Source organism: Sciurus carolinensis, chromosome 4 (assembly GCF_902686445.1).
Source record: "Sciurus carolinensis chromosome 4, mSciCar1.2, whole genome shotgun sequence".
In the NCBI taxonomy this organism is placed as follows: Eukaryota; Metazoa; Chordata; class Mammalia; order Rodentia; family Sciuridae; genus Sciurus; species Sciurus carolinensis.
The window spans coordinates 164,887,286-164,909,446 of record NC_062216.1 but is presented as its reverse complement, the minus strand read 5'-3'; the positions used below and the strand labels follow the sequence as shown (position 1 = coordinate 164,909,446).

The following is a 22,161-nucleotide window of genomic DNA, read 5'->3' as shown; positions in this document are numbered from 1 at the left end:
GGGGCTGATAAGGGAACAAACTCTCCGCCCAGGCCAGCATGCAGGTGTCAGGGCGGGGCGGGCAGGAGGCAGCGGGATCTGAGCGGGCGGCTGAGGAGCTGGTTCCAGCAGGAGAAGGGAAGGCGGGCAGAACGGCCTGGCCCAGGAGCAAGGTTTATTCAGCTAGGGGGTTTATGGGGCACATGCCCGCTGGAGGCTGGCGGGGTGCAGGGCGGGTGCCAGCCGTGAGTGGTCCCTTTTCAATGTATTCTTGTCTGTTGGACAACGTCGGAGCAGAGAGGACCTTCTGAGGCCCTTACGGTGTATGTGGGGAAACCGAGGCCCAGCCCGAGGGTGGAGTGGGTGTCATGGCAGGGCCAGAGCCAAGCTCTCCCCTGGAAGTCCCAGGATTCCATGCTGGCCACCAGGAACCAAGTGGCAAGACAGCGACAGAGACCCTGGCAAACTGAAAGTGAATCTCCTCCCAGTGAGCGCAGGCAGGAAGTTGGGTGGGGAAGGCTGGTCCCCACTCTCTGAGGAGGAGGAGCCAGGAGAGGGAGGGGCTCACCTGAGACGAGGGACAGGTCAAGATGTTCTGCTGTAGGAGTTGGGCCCTTGTCTGTCAGGCCCTGTGAGTTAGCTGGTGGGGACGAGGCTCTGCTGCAGTAACAAGTGAGCCCTATGATCTCAGGAGCGACATTGCTCACCTACACCAGTGTGACGTGGTTGGCATCCATTCAGGGACCCTCCAAACTGTGATGCCACCATCTCCCACTTGTGGGCTTCAAGGGAGCAGGGAGAGCAGGAGAGGGGAGCTCGATGGGGCAGCAGTGGACGTGGTTACTAGAACTCCTGCTGGGGTTCTGTGGCCGGGTGAGTCAGCTGATGCTGTCCAGAGGCCAGCGGACTGGATGGGCGTTTTCCTCTGTGCCAAAGGACCACTATGGAAACCAACTTGGTGGTCAGGGCCTGAGTCCCTAAGTCCCTAAGTCAGGCCACACGAGGGTCAGCCAAGGGAGCCACTGCACAGGGGGGTGAGATTCCTTCCACCTGGCGGAAGCAGCTCGAAGGATTCCCACTCTGAGTGGCCCTGAGTGAGGACAGGGGCTTTTGGGTGGGGGCAGCAGGGGCAGCAAAGGAGAGAGGTAGACAGAGAGGTCACCAGGACCTTCAAGTGCTGGCCTCCTGCCAGGGGCTGTGCGGTCACTGTCCCCTCTGAACCACTGGACAGCCCCATTGATTGTGGGTCGTTAGCACCATTTTATAGCTGAGCATACGCCCAGAGAGGTGGAGTGGCAGGCAGACCGCCCCCCACTTTGCCCTTCACCCCGAGACCGTCTGGCCCGGCCCTCTCACTGAGCAGAGCTGAGTGGCACAGAGTGGAGTCGGCAGAGTCCAGCCCGTTTTCTGACACCTTGTTGGATTTCCTTTGATTTCGCCTCTCTCTGGACTGGGCCTGAGCTCTGGGCAGGGGAAGAAGACGCCCCTGTGTGGCGTGGCCCTGGACACGGGCCCTCCCTCCAGACTGTCCCTCCCGGGCTCGCCAGCCCTAGTCCTCCTGGCCTCAGGTCTTCGTTGTTCACAGGCGTGTTAATCCCTGAGGTTCCCTGAGCATCTACTGAGGGGTCAGCCCTGGAGAGATGCAGGGGAGGAGACGCGGCGCCTGACCTGAGGGACTCGCGTTCCAGGGTGGAAGGAGGGGAGAAGACGCTGCCAGAAAGAGGTCAGTGTCCGCGATGGATCTCGTGGGGCTCAGGGTGTGAAGCCAACGTGAAAGTCCTCAGAATCAAAGTGGAGTCCCTTGTGTCAAGTCCAACAAAAACAGTCAATAAAGCCAGGAGGTCATGGCTGCCCGCTAGCAGCTTATCACACAGACTCTTCCAGAGCTACAGCCCCGCACAAAGGTCAGGCAGCCTTAGATGAGAGGTGTTTCCACCAGGACATCTGCCCAGCAGCTTCTGTTCGTCTCGGGCTGACGCCCCCCTGGTTATGAACCGCTGTGGTCAAGGATTACTCTTCCAAAACATCTGATGTGTTCCTTTTTGCTTTTGTCTTTGTAAACTCCCCTTTGCCTCTACCTCTGTGGATACGCCCGTGGTCTGCTATGGCGTGTGTGTTCCCCTGGCAACGCTCTGCTATTTCCAAATAAATGTCATCCTTCTTTGGAGAATCACTCTCCGATTGCATTTTGTTTGTTGTTGTTTTTGTTTGTTTTTAGATTGACAGGGGAGGAAAAGGCCATGTGGCTCTTTGCAGCTTTGAAGAGGAGGACCGAGCAGGGAAGACACACCCAAGACCCTCTTTTGAATGTCTCATTTCATTTACTCTAAAACAGGTGCACGAACAATCCCAGTGAAGGTGGCAACAGCCCTGTCTCATAGCGAAGCTGCGGAGCTGCTGGGGTGTTAAGGGGTTGCCCAGGGCCCCACGGCCAGGCCTTGGCAGAGCTGGGCTTCCACACTGAGTTCACGCCTAGCCCTTTCCACCGTGCCCTTCCCGACCCTCAGAGCAGGATTTGAACTGGACCTTGAGGAATGAGTAGATCATGTGGCGACGACAGCAGGAACAAAGACCTAGAGCGGGGACGTGTGAGCCAGGCGTGGTTATTGATTTCATTCACACGAGAGGGACCTGAAGAGGTACTTAGGAAGAATATGCCGGAATGGTAGGTTGGAGCCATCTGTTCAGTTATATACCCGAAAAGTATTCTCAAGTGCCCACTATGATGTGCCAGACTGAGAAGTCAGTGCTAGGGAGATGGTTGCAAAAAGCAGACAAGGTCTCTGCTCTCATGGAGCTTGCTTTGAGAACAGAGGGAAGTGTTGGTCAGTTTCGTGTTGCTGTGACAAAATACCTGAGAAAAACAACTTAAAGAAGAAAAGATTTATTTTGGGCTCATGGTTTCGGGTGTTTTAGTTCATGGTCAGCTGGTTCCGTTGCTGTTAGACAGAAACACTGTAGTGGATGTGGTGGATGAGAGGTGCTCCCTTCAAGGTGGCCAGGAAGGGGAGGGGCAGAACTGGGGACAACATATGCCCTTTGAGGCTGACTCAGTGGCTTACAGCTCCTAGTTCCCATCAGCTCCCAATAATGCCATCATCGGCGGACCACCCCACTGATGAGGTTAACAACTCCAGGGTCCCAGCACTTCCCCAAGGCCACCTCTGGACACGGCTGCATCGGGATCCCAGCCTTCAATGTATCAGCCTTTGGGGGACGTTTCAGATCCAAACCCTGACAGCACGTAACAAAGAGATGCCTAATATCATTTCCGCCCCTGGTGTTGCAAGCCAGCCCGAGGCTCAGTGAACATTACCAGAGTTCATTTGAGCAAACAGCCGTACGGGGTCGGCAGCTCCAAACCCGAGGTGGCTTCAGGGCCCTGCTGTAGCCGCGTGAGGAGCGGCTGTGACGGAATCACGTGGCGTCACGTGAAGGAGGGGTTTGGATGCAGCTGGAGGGCATCATGCTAAGTGAAATAAGCCAAACCCCGAACCAAAGGCCGGGTGCCTTCTCTGATATGCGGATGCTAATTCCCAATAAGGGCAGGGGTGCTAGGGAAGAACAGATCGCTTTATATGAGGTAGAGGGGACTGAAGGGAGGGGAGGGGGGAGGGGGAGGGAAGTGGAGTGAGACAGACACGATGACCTCATGCACAGGTACGACTGCATGACGGATGTGCTCCTGCGACACGTGCAATCAGAGGAATGAGAGGTCACACTTGATCTCTTAAAATGTGTAAATGTACCCTACTGTCATGTGCAACTAATTAGAACAGATAAGGAAACTGATTTAGAAAAAGGCAGTATTTGCTGACAGCTGCAAAGTTGCCTGATTGGCTTGGCTCTGCTGGAAAGCCCCTCGTTACCGTCCCCAGCGTGCTGGTTCCTTCTTTTGCAGGAGCCGCTGTCACTCTTGAACCTGGGCCTCTTCGGGAAGAAGCTCAAGTTCAGTTTCGCGCTTGCCAGTCAAGCAAGGCGAAGGCACTCGTGCGGGGTGACCGGCCTGGCCTGCTCAGGGAGCCCTGGGGCCTGGTCTCCGTCTTATTTTACATTCACAGTGACAATTCTATAAATAACACAAAACAGCCTGGAGAGCTGTGAACGGCCAGGGGAGGAAAGGTTCCTTTTCTCCCGTTCAGATTTGAGTCTTGTCCCCAGGGCAGCCCAGCGCCATGGGTGGCTTGGTCTCCACCGTCAGCCTCAATGCAGGTGAAGGAGCCCCCGGGGCCCCGGCAGGTGGAGACTGTTAGAGGCGGTGTGTGGGTGTCTGGAGGAGGGTCAGCGCTGTGGCCTCGGCACGTGATCAGGCCCCGACCTGGGACAGTACCCAGGGGGATTGTTAGTCCCTGAGGTGACGTGGCAGGTGGGGTCCGGCTCATTCCGGCCAGGCCTTCCCATCTCTCTTCTCGCTGTCCCCAGAATGGCTTAGTATGTCTTTTTCACAATTATTTTTTTAAAACTCATTTAAAATTTTTTTATTTGATCTAATGAGTGGCACATGACAGTAGAAGGCATTTATACATTTTTACAGAGCATACATAAATGGAGTGCAAGCTCTCATTTTTCTGATTGTACATATTTTAGGATCATATTGGTCTTATAGTCAGAAGGACAATTATCAAGAATATGTAGAAGGAAATGAGAGGGAGGGGGTATGAAAGATGGTGGACTGAGACAGACATCTCATGTGGGAAAACCTCACCCGGCAGGGAAGTCTCACCCCGTGGGGAGGTCTTGCTGGTCAGTTCCCCTCCTAGAGGTTCCCCTCAACCCACAACTACCGCCTGGGCTGGGCAGCCTTCCTCTGCAACGTTCCCAGGGGCCAGGATCTACCTCCTGGGTCTGGGAGTCTCGCCCTGCTCAGAAGAGTCTCCTTAGGCTGCCCCTCCTCAGAGAAGCTGCCCGCAGTCCTGGAACCTTCGCTCCGCCCCTCAACTGCTCTGGGAGCTGGGTGAGGTTTTCCCACAAGGACGGTAAAACCAGAGACACAGGCACAAACAGGCCTTGCCTCAGCCCGCAGCCTAGTTCCTCTTTGGATGACCATTGGTCAACAAGTGGAGGCACCTCTGCCCACTAGCAGGGAATATACCCCACCTGAGGGTCACCAATCCTAGAGAGGCAGCTTCCTTGTGGAGCACTGCATTATCAACTTCCTCCTAGACTGCAGGCTACTGAAGGATAAGAGGGGATATATTAGAAATCTTCAGGGACATTATAAGTCAATAGAGGAAATCTGCAATATCTCAGCGGTCCACTGATACCTGAACAATATGAGAAAACAAGGGAAGAAAAAGCCCCAAACAAATCTAGATGTTACATCAATAAAATCCAACAACAGCATGGCAGAAGAAATGAAAGAAAGGGAGTTCAGAATGTACATAATTAAAATGATCAGGGAAGCAAACGATGAGATGAAAGAGCAAATGCAGGCACTGATTGATGAGATGAAAGAGCAAATGCAGGCATTGAATGATCGCACCAATCGACAGTTAAAAGAGCAAATACAGGAAGCAAAAGATCATTTCAATAAAGAGTTAGAGATATTAAAAAAAAAAAAAAACCAAACAGAAATCCTTGAAATGAAGGAAACAATAAACCAAATTAAGAACTCCATAGAAAGCATAACCAATAGGATAGAACACCTGGAAGACAGGACCTCAGATATTGAAGACAAAATATTTAATCTTGAAAACAAAGTTGACCAAACAGAGAAGATGGTAAGAAATCATGAACAGAATCTATAAGAATTATGGGATATCATGAAAAGGCCAAATTTAAGAATTATTGGGATTGAGGAAGGCTTAGAGAAACAAACCAAAGGAATGAACAATCTATTCAATGAAATAATATCAGAAAATTTCCCAAATCTGAAGTATGAAATGGAAAATCAAGTACAAGAGGCTTATAGGACTCCAAATACACAAAATTACAACAGATCCACACCAAGGCACATTATAATGAAAATACCTAACATACAAAATAAAGACAGAATTTTAAAGGCTGTAAGAGAAAAGAACCAAATTACATTCAGGGGGAAACCAATATGGATATCAGCAGATTTTTCAATCCATACCCTAAAAGCTAGAAGGGCCTGGAAAAACATTTTTCAAGCCCTGAAAGAAAATGGATGCCAACCAAGAATCTTATAGCCAGCAAAACTTACCTTCATATTTGACAATGAAATAAAATCCTTCCGTGATAAACAAAAGCTAATACCCAAAGGACTTAAAATCATATATATATATATATATATATATATATATATATATATATATATACACACACAATGGAATATTACTCAGCCATAAAGAATGATAAAATTATGGCATTTAAAGGCAAATGGATGCAATTGGAGAATATCATGCTATGTGAGATAAGCCAATCTCAAAAAACAAAGGTCAAATGATCTCTCTGATAAGCGGATGATGACAAATAATGGGGGGGTGGGAGGGGTTAGCGTTAGGGTTAGGGTTAGGGTTAGGGAGGGGGGCAAGAATGGAGGAAGGAAGGACTGTATAGAGGGAAAAGAGGGGTGGGAGGGATGGGGGGAGGGAAAAAATAACAGAATGAGTTGAACAACATTACCCTATGTAAATTTATGATTACACAAATGGTATGCCTTTACTCCATGTACAAACAGAGAAACAATTGTATCCCATTTGTTTACAATACTACTACTAATAATAAAAAAACTATACACAAAAGAAAGACCAGTAGAAAAAAAAAGAATGATGTTGGCTGTGGGCTTAGCACAAATAGCCTTTACAATGTTCAGGTATGTTCCTACTATCCCTATTTTTTCTAGTGTTTTGAGCATGAAGGGTGTTGTTGTATTTTGTCAAAAGCTTTTTCTACGTCAATTGAAATAACCATATGATTCTATTCCATAAGTCTATTGACATGATAGATTACGTTTATTGATTTATGGATATTAAACCATCCTTGCATTCCAGGGATGAACCCCACTTGATTGTGGTGCACAATTTTCTTAATACGTTTTTGGATATGGTTTGCCAGTATTTTGTTAAGGATCTTTGCATCTATATTTGTTAAGGAAATTGGTCTAAAACTTTCTTTCCTTGATGTGTCTTGGCCTGGTTTGTGTATGAGGGTGACATTAGCTTCATTGAATGAGTTTGGTAGGGTTCCCTCCTTTTCTATTTCCTGGAATACTTCGAAAGTATTGGAATGAGTTCTTCTTTGAAGGTCTTGTAGAACTCGGCTGAGAATCCATCTGTTCCTGGGCTTTTCTTGGATGGTAGGCTTTTGATGGCTTCTTCTATTTCATTGCTTGATATTGATCTGCTTAAATTGTGTATGTCCTCCTGGTTCAGTTTGGGAGGAGCATATGTCTAGAAATTTGTTGATGTGTTAGGTAGTTTCTATTTTGTTGGAATATAGATTTTCAAAGTAGCTTCTCATTATGTTATGTACTTCAGTGGTGTCTGTCGTGATATTTCTGTTTTCATCACAAATTTTAGTAATTTGAGTCTTCTCTCTCCTTCTCTTTATTAGTGTGGCTAAGGGTTTGTCTATTTTGTTCATATTCTCAAAGAATCAACTTTTTGTTTTGTCAATTTTTTGAATGGTTTCTTTTGTTTCAATTTCATTGATTTCAGCTCTGATTTTAATTATTTCCTGTCTTCTACTACTTTTGCTGTTATTCTATTCTTTTTTTTTTTCTAGAGCTTTGAGCTGTAATGTTAGGTCATTTAGTTGTTGACTTTTTATTCTTCTCTTGAATGCACTCCATGCAAAGAATTTTCCTCTTAGTACTATTTTCATAGTGTCCCAGAGATTTTGATATGTTGTATCATTGTTCTCATTGACCTCTAAGAATTTTTTTATCTCCTCCCTGATGTTTTCTGTTATTCATGCTTCATTCAATAGCATATTATTTAGTGTCCAGGTGTTGGAGTAATTTCTGTTTTTTATTTTGTCATTGATTTCTAATTTCATTCCATTACGATCTGATAGAACACAAGGCATTATCTTTATTTTTTTGCATTTCCTAAGGGCTGCTTTGTGGCATAACATATGGTCTATTTTCGAGAAGGTTCCATGTGCTGCTGAGAAGAAAGTGTATTTGCTTGTTGATGGATGGAATATTCTATATATGTCTATTAATTCTAGGTTATTGATTGTGTTATTGAGTTCTATGGTTTCTTTGTTCGGTTTTTGTTTGGAAGATCTATCCAGTGGTGACAGTGGTGCATTAAAGTCACCCAGAATTATTGTGTTGTGGTCTATGTGATTCCTGAAATTGAGAAGGATTTGTTTGATGCACATGGATGCACCATTGTTTGGGGCATAAATATTTACGATCATTTTGTCTTCCTGATTTATGGTTCCCTTAAGCAGTATGAAATGTCCTTCTTTATCCCTTCTGATTAATTTTGGCTTGAAGTTCACTTTATCTGATATAAGGATGGAAACCCCCACTTTTTTACTGAGTCCATGTGCATAGTAGGTTTTTTCCCATCCTTTCACCTTTAGTCTGTGGATGTCTTTTTCTATGAGATGAGTCTCTTGCAGGCAGCATATTGTTGGGTCTTTCTTTTTAATCCATTCTGCCAGTCTATGTCTTTTGATTGGTGAGTTTAGGTCATTAACATTCAGGGTTATTATTGAGATATGATTTGTATTCCCAGTCATTTGGGCTTATTTATGGTTTATAATTGACTTGGTTTCTCCTTTGACTGGTTTTTCTTTAGGTTAGTTCCTCCCTTCACTGAACTACATTGTTGTTTTCATTTCCTCCTCTTGGAATATTTTGCTGAGAATGTTCTGTAGCGCAGGCTTTCTATTTGTAGATTCTCTCAACTTTTGTTTATCATGGAAGGATTTTATTTCATCTTCAAATCTGAAGGTTAGTTTTGCTGGGTATAGGATTCTTGGTTGGCAACCAAGTTTTTTCAAAACTTGAAATATGTTGTTCCAGGCCCTTCCATCTTTTAGAGTCTGGGCTTAGAAATCTGCTGATATCCATAGTGGTCTCCCCCTATATGTAATCTGATGTTTTCTCTTGCAGTCTTCAAAATCCTTTTATTTTCTATGTTAGGCATTTTCATTATAATGTGCCTTGGTGTGGATCTGTTGTGATTTTGTGCATTTGATGTTCTGTAAGCCTCTTGTATTTGATTTTCCATTTCATTCTTCAGGCTTGGGAAATTTTCAGGTATTATTTCATTAAATAGGTTGTTCGTTCCTTTGGTTTGTATCTCTGTGCCTTCCTCGATCCCAATAATTCTTAAATTTGATCTTTTCATGATGTCCCTTAGTTCTTGGAGATTCTGTTCATGATTTTTTATCATCTTCTCTGTTTGGGCAACTTAATTTTCGAGATTAAATATTTTGTCTTCATTGTCTGAGGTTTTGTCTTCCAAGTGGTCTAATCTGTTGGTGATGCTTTCCATTGAGTTTTTTATTTGGTATATTGTTTCCTTCATTTCAAGGATTTGTGTTTGTTTTTTTTTTTTTGAGAATCTCTATCTCTTTGTCGAAATGATCTTTTGCTTCCTGTAGTTGCTCTTTCAACTGCTTATTGGTATGATCATTCATTGCCTGCATGGGCTGTCTTAACTCATTCTTTACTTCATGAATCATCTTAATCATGTATAATATGAAGTCCTTTTCTGACATTTCTTCTACCATACTGTCATTGGATTCTATTACTATAGAATCTAGATTTATTTGGATCATTTTCTTCCCTTGTTTTTTCATGTTGTTCATGTATCTTCCCCTCTAGCAGTGCAGATCTGGGGTATTGCAGTTTCCCCCCTATAGGCTTATAGTGACCCTATAGGTTTCCAAAACCTTTTCTTTAAGGGGAAAATCAATATTAGCAGTGCCCAGTTCAGACAGTATGCAACCGTAGACCAAATAGCCCCTATGAGGGCAACAACAAAATTGTCATAATAAACAGAATGAGTTCAATTATTATCTTTAGTATAACAAATAGATTTGCAATAAGACCTGCAGTTTCAAATGGAGGACAAAAAGGATGTGGAGGGGTGTAGGATGTAGCTGTTAATGGGATAAGAAAAGAATATATGGAAGTTCTAGATAATATAAAGAGTGAGAGGGTAATCCGAAGAATTTGGTTGTTAGCATGTGAAAAGGGAGAAAGAAACTCTGAGGGAACAGGTAAACAAAAGGAAAAGAGTGAGAAAAGTAAAGAAAAAAACTTAAAATTTTTCAATAAGGAGAAAAGAAAAATCTACACTATAACAGTCATATAGTATTCAAACTCCCAGTCTTCAGTAGCCTGATGCATGAAAGGTATCTGACAATGAGCTTCAGGTCTCCAGCAGGCGTCTCAGGATGGGATTTGCCCCACCTAAAGATGGGAGATACAGCTTCCAGGATTATCCAAGATGGCCGCTCTGGCTTCCAAATGTGTTGGCAAATGGGGAGCTGCAGCTCAGGGTGTGGACGTGGTCAGCTGGAGGTCCTGGAGGCGGGGTGCAATCAGTCGGTCTGGGGGTCCTGGTGTTAGGGTGCAGTCAGTCAATGTGAGGGCCCCAGAGTTAGGGAGTGATCAATCGGGCTGAGGGATCCTGCAGACGGGGCTCAGTCAGTCTGGCCAGGGGTCCTATGGGGCCTGGCTGTTGTCTCAAAATGGCTAGACTTTTTTTCTTTTTCTTGTTTTTCTGATGTTGGTTTTTGTCTGTTTGTTTTGAAGGTGGTATTTCCCCACGCTCTGTATTTTGAGGGTTAGGATTTCTGATTAGCTTATTTTGGTTTTGTTTTGTATCATCTGTATCATGACTCTGTCTCCCTGGTCTCCCTCTCTCTTACCTCTAGTCCTGACACCCAAGTTCCTTTCTCTCTCTCCTCCTTCACAATCTTCTATTTTTTGAACCCTTCAAACTAACAACCTATCCTGAGTTACCCCTGCATCTGTGCTCTGCACACTTTGAAATTGCACACACCTCTCCACCCTCCTTTCTCTTCTTTCCTCTCACTCAACTCTGTCCCTAAGTAGGTACCTAACTCCTACATCAATGTCACAGCAATAATCAATATGGTGGAAGGCACAGACAACACATAGTGTTTGATTTTAAACCAGATATAATGTGTGATTATTTGCCTTTTTTACTGATGGAAATTGCTGATCCTACTATCCCTACATACGGTAACAGTTAACACTAGATATCAACATAGGAAGTAAGAACCTGTCTACTCCTGTATATCGTTGCCACCACTGGCCCTCCCTCCCCTCTATCTATGAGGTCCTAGTAACATAGAGGGACGTTACAAACTTGTGAGGGAGAAACTCCACAGCATCAGATCCATCCAGATAGATGGGTAGACACGCAAACTGAAAAAGCAAGGGAACAAACCATCCCAGATAACAACACAGACCAACCCAAGAGGAGACGTCATTGACACCACGGGGGAGAGGGAGATGTCAGAGGTGGAATTCAGAAAGTTCATGGTTATACCGATGTCTGTGGTAACAGATGATGTAAGAAATGAAATCAGAAAATACAAGAAGCGAACAATATTTCAATAAAGAGATAGAGATGCTGAAGAAGAATCAGTCAGAAATCTTCAAAAGGAAGGGATCAATAAACCAAATGAAAAATTCAATGGACATTTTCTCCTATATTTGTCCATCAATTGTATTTCTTTCTCTGTGAAGTGTTTGTTCAGTTCCTTGGCTCATTTATTGATTGGGTTATCTGTTTTTTTCGTGTTAAGTTTTTTGAGTTCTTAATATATCCTGGAGATTATTACTCTATCCAAGGTGCCTGTGGTGAAGATTTTCATCCAATCTGTAGGCTCTCTCTTCACATTATTGATTGTTTCCTTTGCTGAGAAGAAGTTTTTTAGTTTGAGTCCATCCCATTTATTGATTCTTGATTTAACTTCTTGCACTTTAGGGGTCTTGCTGAGGCAGTCAGATCCTAGGCCAACATGGTGACGATTTGGGCCTAGTTTTCTTCTGTTAGGCACAGGGCTCTGTGTTCTAGTCATAAGTCTTTGATCTACTGTGAGTGAGTTTTGTGCAGGGGGAGAGACAGAGGTTTAATTTCATTTTATTACATGTGACTTTCATTTTTCCCAGTGCTATTTGTTGAATAGGGCATCTTTTCTCCTATGAATGTTTTTGGCACCTTTGTCTAGTATGAGATGCCTGTATTTATGTGGTTTTGTCTCTGTGTCTTCTATTTTGCACCATTGGTCTATGTGTCTGTTTTGGTGCCAATACCATGCTGTTTTTATTACTGTAGCTCTGTAGTATAGTTTGAGGTCTGGTATTGTGATGCCTCCTGCTTCACTTTTCTTGCTAAGGACTGCTTGGCTATTCTGGGTCTCTTATTTTTTCAAATGAATTTCTTGATTGCTTTTTCTAGTTTTATGAAGAACATCATTGGGATTTTAATAGGAGTTGCATTAAATCTGTATAACACTTTTGGTTGGTAGTATAGCCATATTTTTTGATTTTTAATTTATAAATTTTATTTGTTCCATTAGTTGCACATGACAGTAGAATGCATTTATACATTTTGATAGATAATACATAAAAGGAGTGCAATCTCTCATTTTTTGATTCTACATATTGCAGGATCACATCGGTCATGCAGTCCTACATGCACATGAGGGAAGAATGTCTATTTCACTCTACTACCCTTCCTTCCCCCATACCACCTCCCCTCCCCTCCCCTCCCCTCCCCTCCCTTCACTTCCCTCTACCTAATATAAAGTAACTATTCTTCCCTACCCTATTCCTTTTTGTGAATTATCTTTCACATATCAGAGCAAACATTTGGCCTTTGGTTTTTTGGGTTTGGTTTATTTCACTTGGCATGAAAGTGAACTTTAACTCCATCCATTTACCAGCAAATGCCATCATTTCATTCTTCTTTAAAGCTGAGTAATATTCCATCATATATATATATATATATACCAAATATTCTTTATCCATTCATCTTTTGAAGGGTACCTAGGTTGGTTCCATAGTTTAGCTATGGTGAATTGAGCTGCTATAAACATTGATGTGGCTGCATCACTGTAGTAGGCTGATTCTAAGTTCTTTGGGTATAAATGAAGGAGTGGGAGAGCGGGGTCATATGGTATTTCCATTCCAAGTTTTCTGAAGAGTCTCCACACTGCTTTCCAGAGTGGTTATACCAATTTGCATTCCCACCAGCCATGTATGAGTGAGACTTTTCCTCACCAACATTTATTTTTGCTTGTATTATTGATAATTATTGTGCCTATCCAGGAGCATGGGAGATCTTTCCATCTTCTAAATGTCTTCTTCAATTTCTTTCTTTAGTGCTCTGTGTTTTCGCTGTAGAGGTCTTTTGCCTCTTCAGTTAGAGTGATTTCCAAGTATTTTTTACTTTATTTTTTTGAGGCTATTGTGAATGGGGTAGTTTTCCTAATTTCTCTTGCAGTGGTTTCATTACTCATATTAGGAATGTGTTTGATTCAAGGGTGTTGATTTTATATCCTGCTACTCTGCTGAATTCATTTATTGGTTTTAAAGTTTTCTGGTGGAACTTTTTTGATCTTCTAAATATAGAATCATGTTGTCAGCAAATAGTGATAGTTTGAGTTCTTCTTTTCCTATTTGTATTCCTTTAATTTCTTTCTTCTGTCTAATTGCTCTGGCTAGAGTTTCAAGGACTATGTTGAATAGAAGTGATGAAAGAGGGCATCCCTGCCTTGTTCCAGTTTTTAGAGGGAATGCTTTCAATTGTTCTCCATTTAGAATGCTGTTGGCCTTAGACTTAGTGCAGATGGTCTTTACAACGTTATGTTCCTACTATCCCTAGTTTTTCTAGTGTTTTGAACATGAAGGGGTGCTGTATTTTGTCAAATGCTTTTTCTGCATCTATTGAGATGATCATAGGATTCTTGTTTTTAAGTTGATTGATGTGATGAATGACATTTATTGATTTCCTTATGTTGAACCAACCCTGCATCCCTGGGATGAAACCCACTTGGTCATGATGCACTATCTTTTTAATATGTTTTTGTATGTGATTTGCCAGAATTTTATTGAGAATTTTTGCACTTATGCTCATCAGGGATATTGGTCTGAAGTTTTCTTTCCTTGATGTGTCTTTGTCTGGTTTTGGTGTCAGGGTGATACTAGTCTTATAGAAGGAGTTTGGAAGGGGTCCCTTCTTTTCTGTTCAATGTAATAATTTGAGAAGTACTGGTGTTAATTCTTTGAAGGTCTTACAGAACTCGACTGAGAATCTGTCTGGTCCTGGGCTTTTCTTGATTGATAGGCTGTTGATGGCATCTTCTATTTCATTGCTTGAAATTGATCTGTTTAAATTTTCTGTGTCTTCTAGTTTCAACTTGGGTAGGTCATATGTCTTTAGAAATTTGTCGATGTCATCATGATTTTCTATTTTACAGATTTTCAAAGTAGTTTCTGATTATTGTGTGTATTTCAATAGTGTCTGTGGTGATATTTCCTTTTTTATCATGAATTTTAGTGACTTGAGTTTTCTGTCTTTTTCTTCATTAGCTTGGCTAAGGGTTTATCAATTTTATTTACTTTTGCAAAGAACCAACTTTTTGTTTCATCTTGTTTTATGGATTTTGTTGTTGTTGTTATTGTTTTAATTTCACTGATTCCAGCTCCAATTTTAATTATTTCCTGTGTGCTACTGTTTTTGGTGTTGATTTGTTGTTTTTGTAGGGCTTTGAGATATAATGGTAGGTCATTTATTTGTTGACTTTTTATTTTTTTAATGAATGAGATTGATGCAATGAACTTTCCTGCCTTCTTACTGTCTCAGAGATTTTGGTATGTTGTATCAGTATTTTCATTTACCTCTAAGTATGTTTTTAAAATTTCATCCTTAATTTCTTCTGCTATCCATTGGTCATTCAATAGAATATTATTTAGTCTCTGGGTGCTGGAGTAGCTTCTATTTTTTTAATTTTATCATTGATTCCTAATTTCATTACATTATAATCTGATAGAATGCAGGATATTATCTCATTTTTTTGGTATTTACCAAGAGTTGCTTTGTGGCATAAGACATGGTCTATTTTAGAGAAGGATCCTTGTGCTGCTGAGAAGAAAGTGTATTCGCTCATTGATGGATGAAATATTCTACATATGTCTTTTAAGTCTAAATTATTGATTGTATTTTTTAGTTTTATAACTTATTTATTTAGTTTTTGTTTGGAAGATCTGTCCAGTAGTGAGAGAGGTGTGTTAAAGTCACCCAGTATTATTGTGCTGTGTTCTATTGGCTTCTTGAAATTGAGAAGGGTTTGTCTGATGTACATAGATGCTCCATTGTTTGGGGGATAAATATTTACAATTGTTATGTCTGGTTGATGTATGTTTCCCATAAGCAGTATGAAGCGTCCTTCTTTGTCCCTTCTGCTTAACTTTGGCTTGAAGTCTGCTTTATCTGATATGAGGATGGACACCCCTGCTTGTTTACCCAGTTCATGTGAGTGATGTCTTTTCCCATCCTTCCACCTTCAGTCTGGATGTCCTTGCCTATGAGGTGAGTCTCTTGGAGACAGCATATTGTTGAGTCTTGTTTTTTAATTCAATCTGCCAGTCTATGTCTTTTGATTGATGAGTTTAGGCTGCTCTCATTCAAGGTTATTATTGAGCTATGATTTATATTCTCAGTTTTTTTGGTTTGTTTCTAGTTTTTAATCTGACTTAGTTTCTCCTCTGATTAACCTTTCCTGTAGTATACCTCCTCCCTTGACTGGTTTCCACTTTTTTTTTTTTTTTTTCACTTCATCCTCATGGAATATTTTGCTGAGAATGTTCTGTAGTGCAGTCTTTCTTATTGTGGATTCTTTTAACTTCTGTTTATCATGGAAGATTTTTATTTCATCTTCAAATCTGAAGATTAATTTTGCTAGGTGCACAATTCTTGGTTGGCATCCATTTTCTTTCAGGATTTGAAATATGTTGTTCCAGGACCTCCTGGTGTTGAGGGTCTGGGTTAAGAGATCAGTTGAGATCTGAATTGGGTTTTGCTTATACTTAATTTGCTATTTTTCCTCTCACAGCCTTTAGGATTTTATCCTTATTCTGTATTTCAGTCATTTTCATTATAGTGTCTCTTGGTGTGGGTCTGCTGTAATTTTGTACATTTGGGGTCCTGTAAGCCTCCCATATTTGATTTCCCATTTCATTCTTTAGGCTTGGGAATTTTCTGATATTATGTCCTTGAAAAGATTGTGCATTCCTTTGGTTTGTGTCTCTGCTCCTTCTTCTATACTGATAACTCTTAAATTTGGTCTTTCTTTGTTATTCCATAATTCTTGGAAATTCTATTCATGGTTTTCTGCATAGTAACTTTATTTTCAAGATTATATATTTTGTCTTCATTGCCTGGTGTTCTGTCTTCCGAATGGTCTAGTCTGTTGTTGATGCTTTCCATTGAATTTGTAATTTGCTTTATTGATTTCTTCATTTCAAGGATTTCTGCTTGTTTTTTTCCCCCAGAATTACTAACTCTTTATTGAAGTGGACTTTCACTTCTATATCTTCTGATTTCATTCCCTATACTGTCCTTTACTCCACAGATAAGTTTAACTAAGTACGTTCTATACTCCTTCTCAGACATTTCTTCTACTGTCTTGTCAGTCAATATTGTTGTTGGTGCATCTTGGTTTGCTTGGGGCAGTGTGTTCCCTTGTGTTTTCATGATGTTTTTGTGTTTTCCTGTCTAACAGTGTGGATCTGGGACAGTACAGATTCTACCCTGCAGACTTATAGTGTCCCTGAGGATTTCCAGTAGCTCACCTTTAAGGGGTAGACCAATATTAACAGCACCCAATGTAAACCATATATGGCCTTAAACCCAATAGCTCCTATTAAGACATCTATAGTTTTCTCGAAATAAACAGAAATGATGAGTTCAATTATTGTCTATAATATAAGCAGTAAATTTGCTAAAAGGGTTACAATTTCAAATGGTGGACAAAGAAAGAACAGAAGTGTTGCAGAACGCAGTGCCTATGAGGGAGAAGGAGAGATGTTAGAAGTAAAAATTTATAGGAAGAGTGAAAGAGCATTTGATAGAGACTGGCTACCAGCAGAGAAAAGCCAGACAGAGAATCCAGGGAAACCGGTAAGTGAGAGGAAAAATACACACAAAGGAAAGAAAAAAATCCAAAATAGAATACACAACAAAACTGCAAAACTCCATTCATCACAGTCTTCAGTCTCAAATATAGTAGAGATGTCAGAGAGGGAAAAAAAGTCCTTTATGTTTTGGGGGCAGTACTGAGGGTTGAACCCAGGGGCACGAGGTCACTGAGCCACATCCCAGCCCTATCTTGTACTTTATTTAGAGACAGGGTCTCCCTGAGTTGCTTAGCGCCTTGCCATTGCTGAGGCCGGCTTCAAACTCGTGATCCTCCGGCCTCCGCCTCCTGAGCTGCTGGGATCACACGTGTGTGTCACCGTGCCAACGGGAAAAGACAATCTTGAGGGCAAATTGAACAACTGCCTGTCGGCCTTCAGGAGCTTCTCAGCTTCCCTCCTCCACTGACGCGTGGGGCCATGTGGAGGCTGACGGCAGCTTCGGTCGGGTGGGTGCTGGACTGGCAGGCTGGGCGGGCTGGCAGCCACGTCCTCGCCCCTCCTCCAACCTTCCTGCCCGACGTGGCCGGTCCCTTCCTTCCCCAGGCGCTTCAGGACTCGCGGAGCTGGGAGAGCTGGGCTCTCTCCTGTCCACCCCAACCCCCCGGCTCCGACTTTTCACTGGGTTTCCAGGCCCAGACTGGCCCCCGTGGACCCAGTCAGTATCCCACGAATCTGGGCTTCAGCTACGCAGGCTCGGCCATGTCGCAGCCCCAAGATACCAGGGCTGTTCCAACGTGCAGAGGGACCAGCAGAGAAGCGCTCACACAGAGGAGGCCCCGAGGAGGAGCAGCAAGATGGCGGCCACCAGCACTCCCAGCAGGAAGACCCCGGTGTGGCCAAACCCACAGGCACGGGACGCTGGACTCTAGGACCTGGCCAGTGTCCCCAGGCACAGGCAGCTGTGCCCTGAGATGGCAGGGCACCCTGGCCCCTCGGCCTGGGCCGGTGTCCCAGGATGGAGGCGGCTGCACAACCAAACCTGCAGGTACCTCTGGGCAGTGGCGGGTTGGTGGCAGGGCGGTAGCGGGCAGTACTGAGTGTCAGGCTGGTGGCGGCAGCACCTGGGGAAGAGACCTCTGGGCGGTACAGCGGTGTGGGCAGCAGCCAGGGCCTCGCTTTTTAAAAAAACCAATCAATTCACTTTCGTTGGTGCATTATAATTGCACATGTAGTGAGTCCATTACGCCATATTCAGTCCCATTCCCAGGACCCTCCTCTTCCCTGCTCCTCCCACCCACTGGTCCACTGCTCTACTCTACTGATCTCCTTTCTGATGTTGTTGATATTTTCATTAGTGCATTATAATCATCTACGTAAGTGAGATTCATGAGGTGTGTTTGTACGCAGGCATTCCATAATGTGGTAGAGTTGGTTCCCTAGTTCTTTCCCATAACCTCCCCTCCTCCCTCTCCCTCTCATTCCCCTATTCTATTTCTCTCTTCTATTTTTGTGAAATCTCCTTCTTTATTCCTTTTTCTCCCCCAGGAATAGAGAAAACATTTAACCCTTGACCTTCTAAGTGTGACCTATTTCACTTAACACAATGCTCTCCAGTTCTGTTCATTTACCAGAAAATGACATAATTTCATTCTTCTTTATGGCTGAGTAGTATTCCATTGTGTACATATACCACATTTTCTTTATCCATTCATCTGTTGATGGGCACCTGGGCTGGTTCTGTAACTTGGCTATTGCGAATGGAGCCTCAATAAACATTGGTATGTATTTAGTATAATGATAATAGTATAATGATTTCAGTTGTTTTGGAAAAATATCAAGGAGTGGGATAACTGGATCATATGGTAGTTTCATTCTTAGTCCTTTGAGGAAACTCCGTACTGCTTTCCAAAGTGGTTATACTCATTTGCAGTCCCACCAGCAGTGTGTGAGCGTACCTTTCCCCTCGTCCTCACCAGCAATCACTATTATTTGTATCCTTGATAGCTGCCATTCTAAATGGAGCAAGGTGAGCGCTCAGGGCGGCTCTGATCTGCACTTCTCTGATTGCTAGGGCTGGTTTCCTTTCACTTTTCATCCCGAGACCAGCGCTGTTCTATAGAAATCCAGTGCATGAGAGTTAGCTGCCCACGGCTCTGTGATGTCTTACCTGGGATTTCATACTCGCCATTTCACATGGCGTCTGAGGACCAGGACTCTGGGAGGGGCTTTGCTGGGGGGTTGTGACTTGGATCCCTCATGAGGTCATAGCCAAGATAGAGGCTGGGCTCGGGTGTCTGAGGCTGGACGGGGCCGCAGGATCCGGCTCCAGAAGGCTCACACAGGGCTGCTGATGGCCCGCCCAGGTTCCTGCTCAGGAAGCCTCTTCATGGGCAGCTGAGAGCACGGCTGTTGTAGGTAGCAGAGCGGTGGGAGGGCGGGTGGCCGAGCAGATCCGCGGGGCATGCGTACTCGTCAGGGTGCTCCCCAGAAGCAGAGCCACCAGTAGATGTGTTCATGTTGGTCGATGGAATTGGCTCAGGACGCTGTGGAGGCCAAGCTGCTTCACAATCCGCCGTCGCAAGCTGGAGACCCGGGACGGCCAGGATTCAGTCTGAGACTGAGGTTGAGGTCTGAGCGCTGTCTGTGGGTGGGGCACGGGGGCCACTGGCATGAAGCCTCAGAGCCCGAAGGCCCACGAGCCAGGAGCTTAATGTCCAAGGGTGTCCAGGACGGTCGTCCCGGCCCAAGGGTGGGGAGAGCCGGGCAGAGACTGCCTTTTACATTCTGTCCGGGGCCTTGGCAGACTGGGTGGCGCCTGCCGTCCCAGCATTACTATCACCGTCATCATGATCGTCTGCGTCCGCGAAGGTCGCCGCGGCCCCCTCGTCCATCACACGCTCTGGCGGAGCTGGCTCCCCGTGAGCTCGCTCCTCCCTCTGCCTTCCTTCCTCGACGCCATTGTTCTTCCCTCTGTCTTCGTGGTCCCTCCTCACGGGGCGTCTGAGCGGGACCTTCCTTGCTCCGCGGCTGACTCACAGGGCAGCCTCCTGCACCCTCACAGGAGCACAGAAATAGCGTCCCCCAGCCATCCGGGCACCCTGAGCCCAGTCGAGAGGACACATAAGCCAGCATCACACGCGTCCGCATTGCTGGTGTGCTGGTGTGCGCTCTTGGCCACAGAGCCGTGCGGACCCGGTGGGCCAAGGCCTCCCAGGGCTGTGCGTGCCGGGAGGGGGGCGTCCCTGGGGCCATCTTGGAGGCGGCCACCACGGTGCGTGTGCAAAGGATATCAAATCTCCAATAGTCACTTTACAAGAGAGTTAAAAAATCGGGGGCGGGGGAGGTAGCTCAGGGCAGAGCGTTTGCCTGGCGTGCCGAGGCCCTGGATTCCAGCCCAGCAGTGCTAAAAAATAAAGTGGAAGAAAGAAAGATGGCATTTCATTTGGGTGCTGTGGTTAGGACATAGCTTGTCTTCCAAAGGTCCATGTGCTGGAGGCTTGGTCACCAAGGCAATGGCATCGAGAAGTGGGGGACCTTTAAGAGGAGGGTCCTTGTGGGAGTGACCAGGTCACTGGGGCTCCATCCTGGAAGGGGTTCATGCCTGCCTGTCGGGACTGAATCGTTACCACGAAAGCAGTCAATAAACAGTGAGCTTGACTTTCTTAACTTGCTCTTTCGCCACACGACTTCTCTGTCCCTCTTGATCCCTTGTGATGGCTCCGCCAGCTTGTCATGCAGCCTGAACGCCCTCACCAGAGGACAACCAGATGGGGTTGCCCAATCAAGAACTTTCGACCTCAAAATGGTGATCCAAATAAACCTCTTTTCTTTATCCAGTTCCCAGTCTCAGCCATTTTGTTATAGCAACACAAAATGGACTGAGAGAGTGAATAATACATTCTGTTCATAGGAAATATCCAAACATCACCATTTCGACATGCAATTGAGATAAAATCATGACAGACATTTTGCATTCTTTTGTGGTGACATTTTATTTTTGCATTATTTTTTGTACTAACTTTGAAATCTGATGCGTAGTTTCCATTTCTCACCTTAACTGGGACTTACCCCATTTCAAGTGGTCAAGATCCAGGGTGTTCACTTGCTTCAATTCTGCATGTGTGATTTCGTGTGGATGGACCCCACGGGTGGATTATCCTGTGTTGTAAAAGGCCTGTCCTTTATTTCTCCCCAAATGATAGACTTATCGGCTTATTTGAAGTTCCAACCAAACCATTTTCCAATTTTCTTCCTTTTAAAATTGTAAGTCAGGGCTTCTCGGGTTGATATTTTATATGAGGAGCCCCTGGGTTTTCGGTACATTTATTCCACACTATTGACCTTTTTATACATACCACTTGTGCAAAAATTTGTCAGGAACAATATCAGAATTACAACAGCCGTGACTGATTCTGGCCTTTGACTCAGTGGAGGGAAACTAATTACGTGGAGAGAAACCAATTACGAGCTAAGCGACAGGCGCCCGGCAGCAGCCCCACCTTGCCCCAGGTCCTTCTGCAGCGCTGGCACCTCGCGCGGGAGCCGGGTGGGGGACGGTGTCCGGATGAGCCAGTGACGAGTCGCCCGGAGCCCAGGGCTCCACTGAACGGGTTCTTATGACTTGAAAGATCTCAGGATGAGTGGCCCGCACGACGCTGCGCTAAGGGAAAGTGGAGCCAGGAGCCCCTTCCAGGCCAATGGCGTGGTTTTATTGTCAGGACCCGGGAGTGGCCTCGTTACTGCCAAAAAACTGGCTCAGGGTGAACGGCCCCGACCCCGCCTGTCACTTCTGGCCGGTGTCCTTGAGGTTGAGCGGGCTTCACTGAACAGCCTGCGACCCGCAGACCTGGACACGCCAGGTGGAACATTAGGAGCCCCAAGGCCCTCCTGGGAGATTGGCGGAGCGCACTTGGGAAACATCCGAGCGAAACCACTGACTTTGCCCCTGAGCTGCCGCACCGCTGGGTGGGACGGACGCGGAGCGACTCCAGGGAGCGCTGGTCTCGGGCCTCCCCACTGCGTCCTGCAGGTGTCCGCGGGGCTCCCGAAGACCTCTGTGCCCCACGGGCTCTCCCAGCAGTGCTTTTGCAGATTTCCCACCAAGCACTCACACAGGTGTTCCCACAGGTGTTCCC

At 44.8% G+C, this 22,161-nt stretch overlaps 1 protein-coding gene across 1 annotated transcript in view; it reads right to left on the bottom strand.

Moving 5' to 3' along the window:
• Positions 1–19,917, bottom strand: part of Isx (intestine specific homeobox) — a 37,371-nt gene extending 17,454 nt beyond the window's left edge. The window contains exons 1-2 of the mRNA XM_047549808.1: positions 19,866–19,917; positions 18,076–18,147 (exon numbers count right to left, since the gene is read on the bottom strand). Of these exons, the coding sequence (XP_047405764.1) occupies positions 18,076–18,147; positions 19,866–19,917 (124 nt within the window). The remainder of the gene's footprint in view (positions 1–18,075; positions 18,148–19,865) is intronic.
• Positions 19,918–22,161: the final 2,244 nt, after the last annotated feature.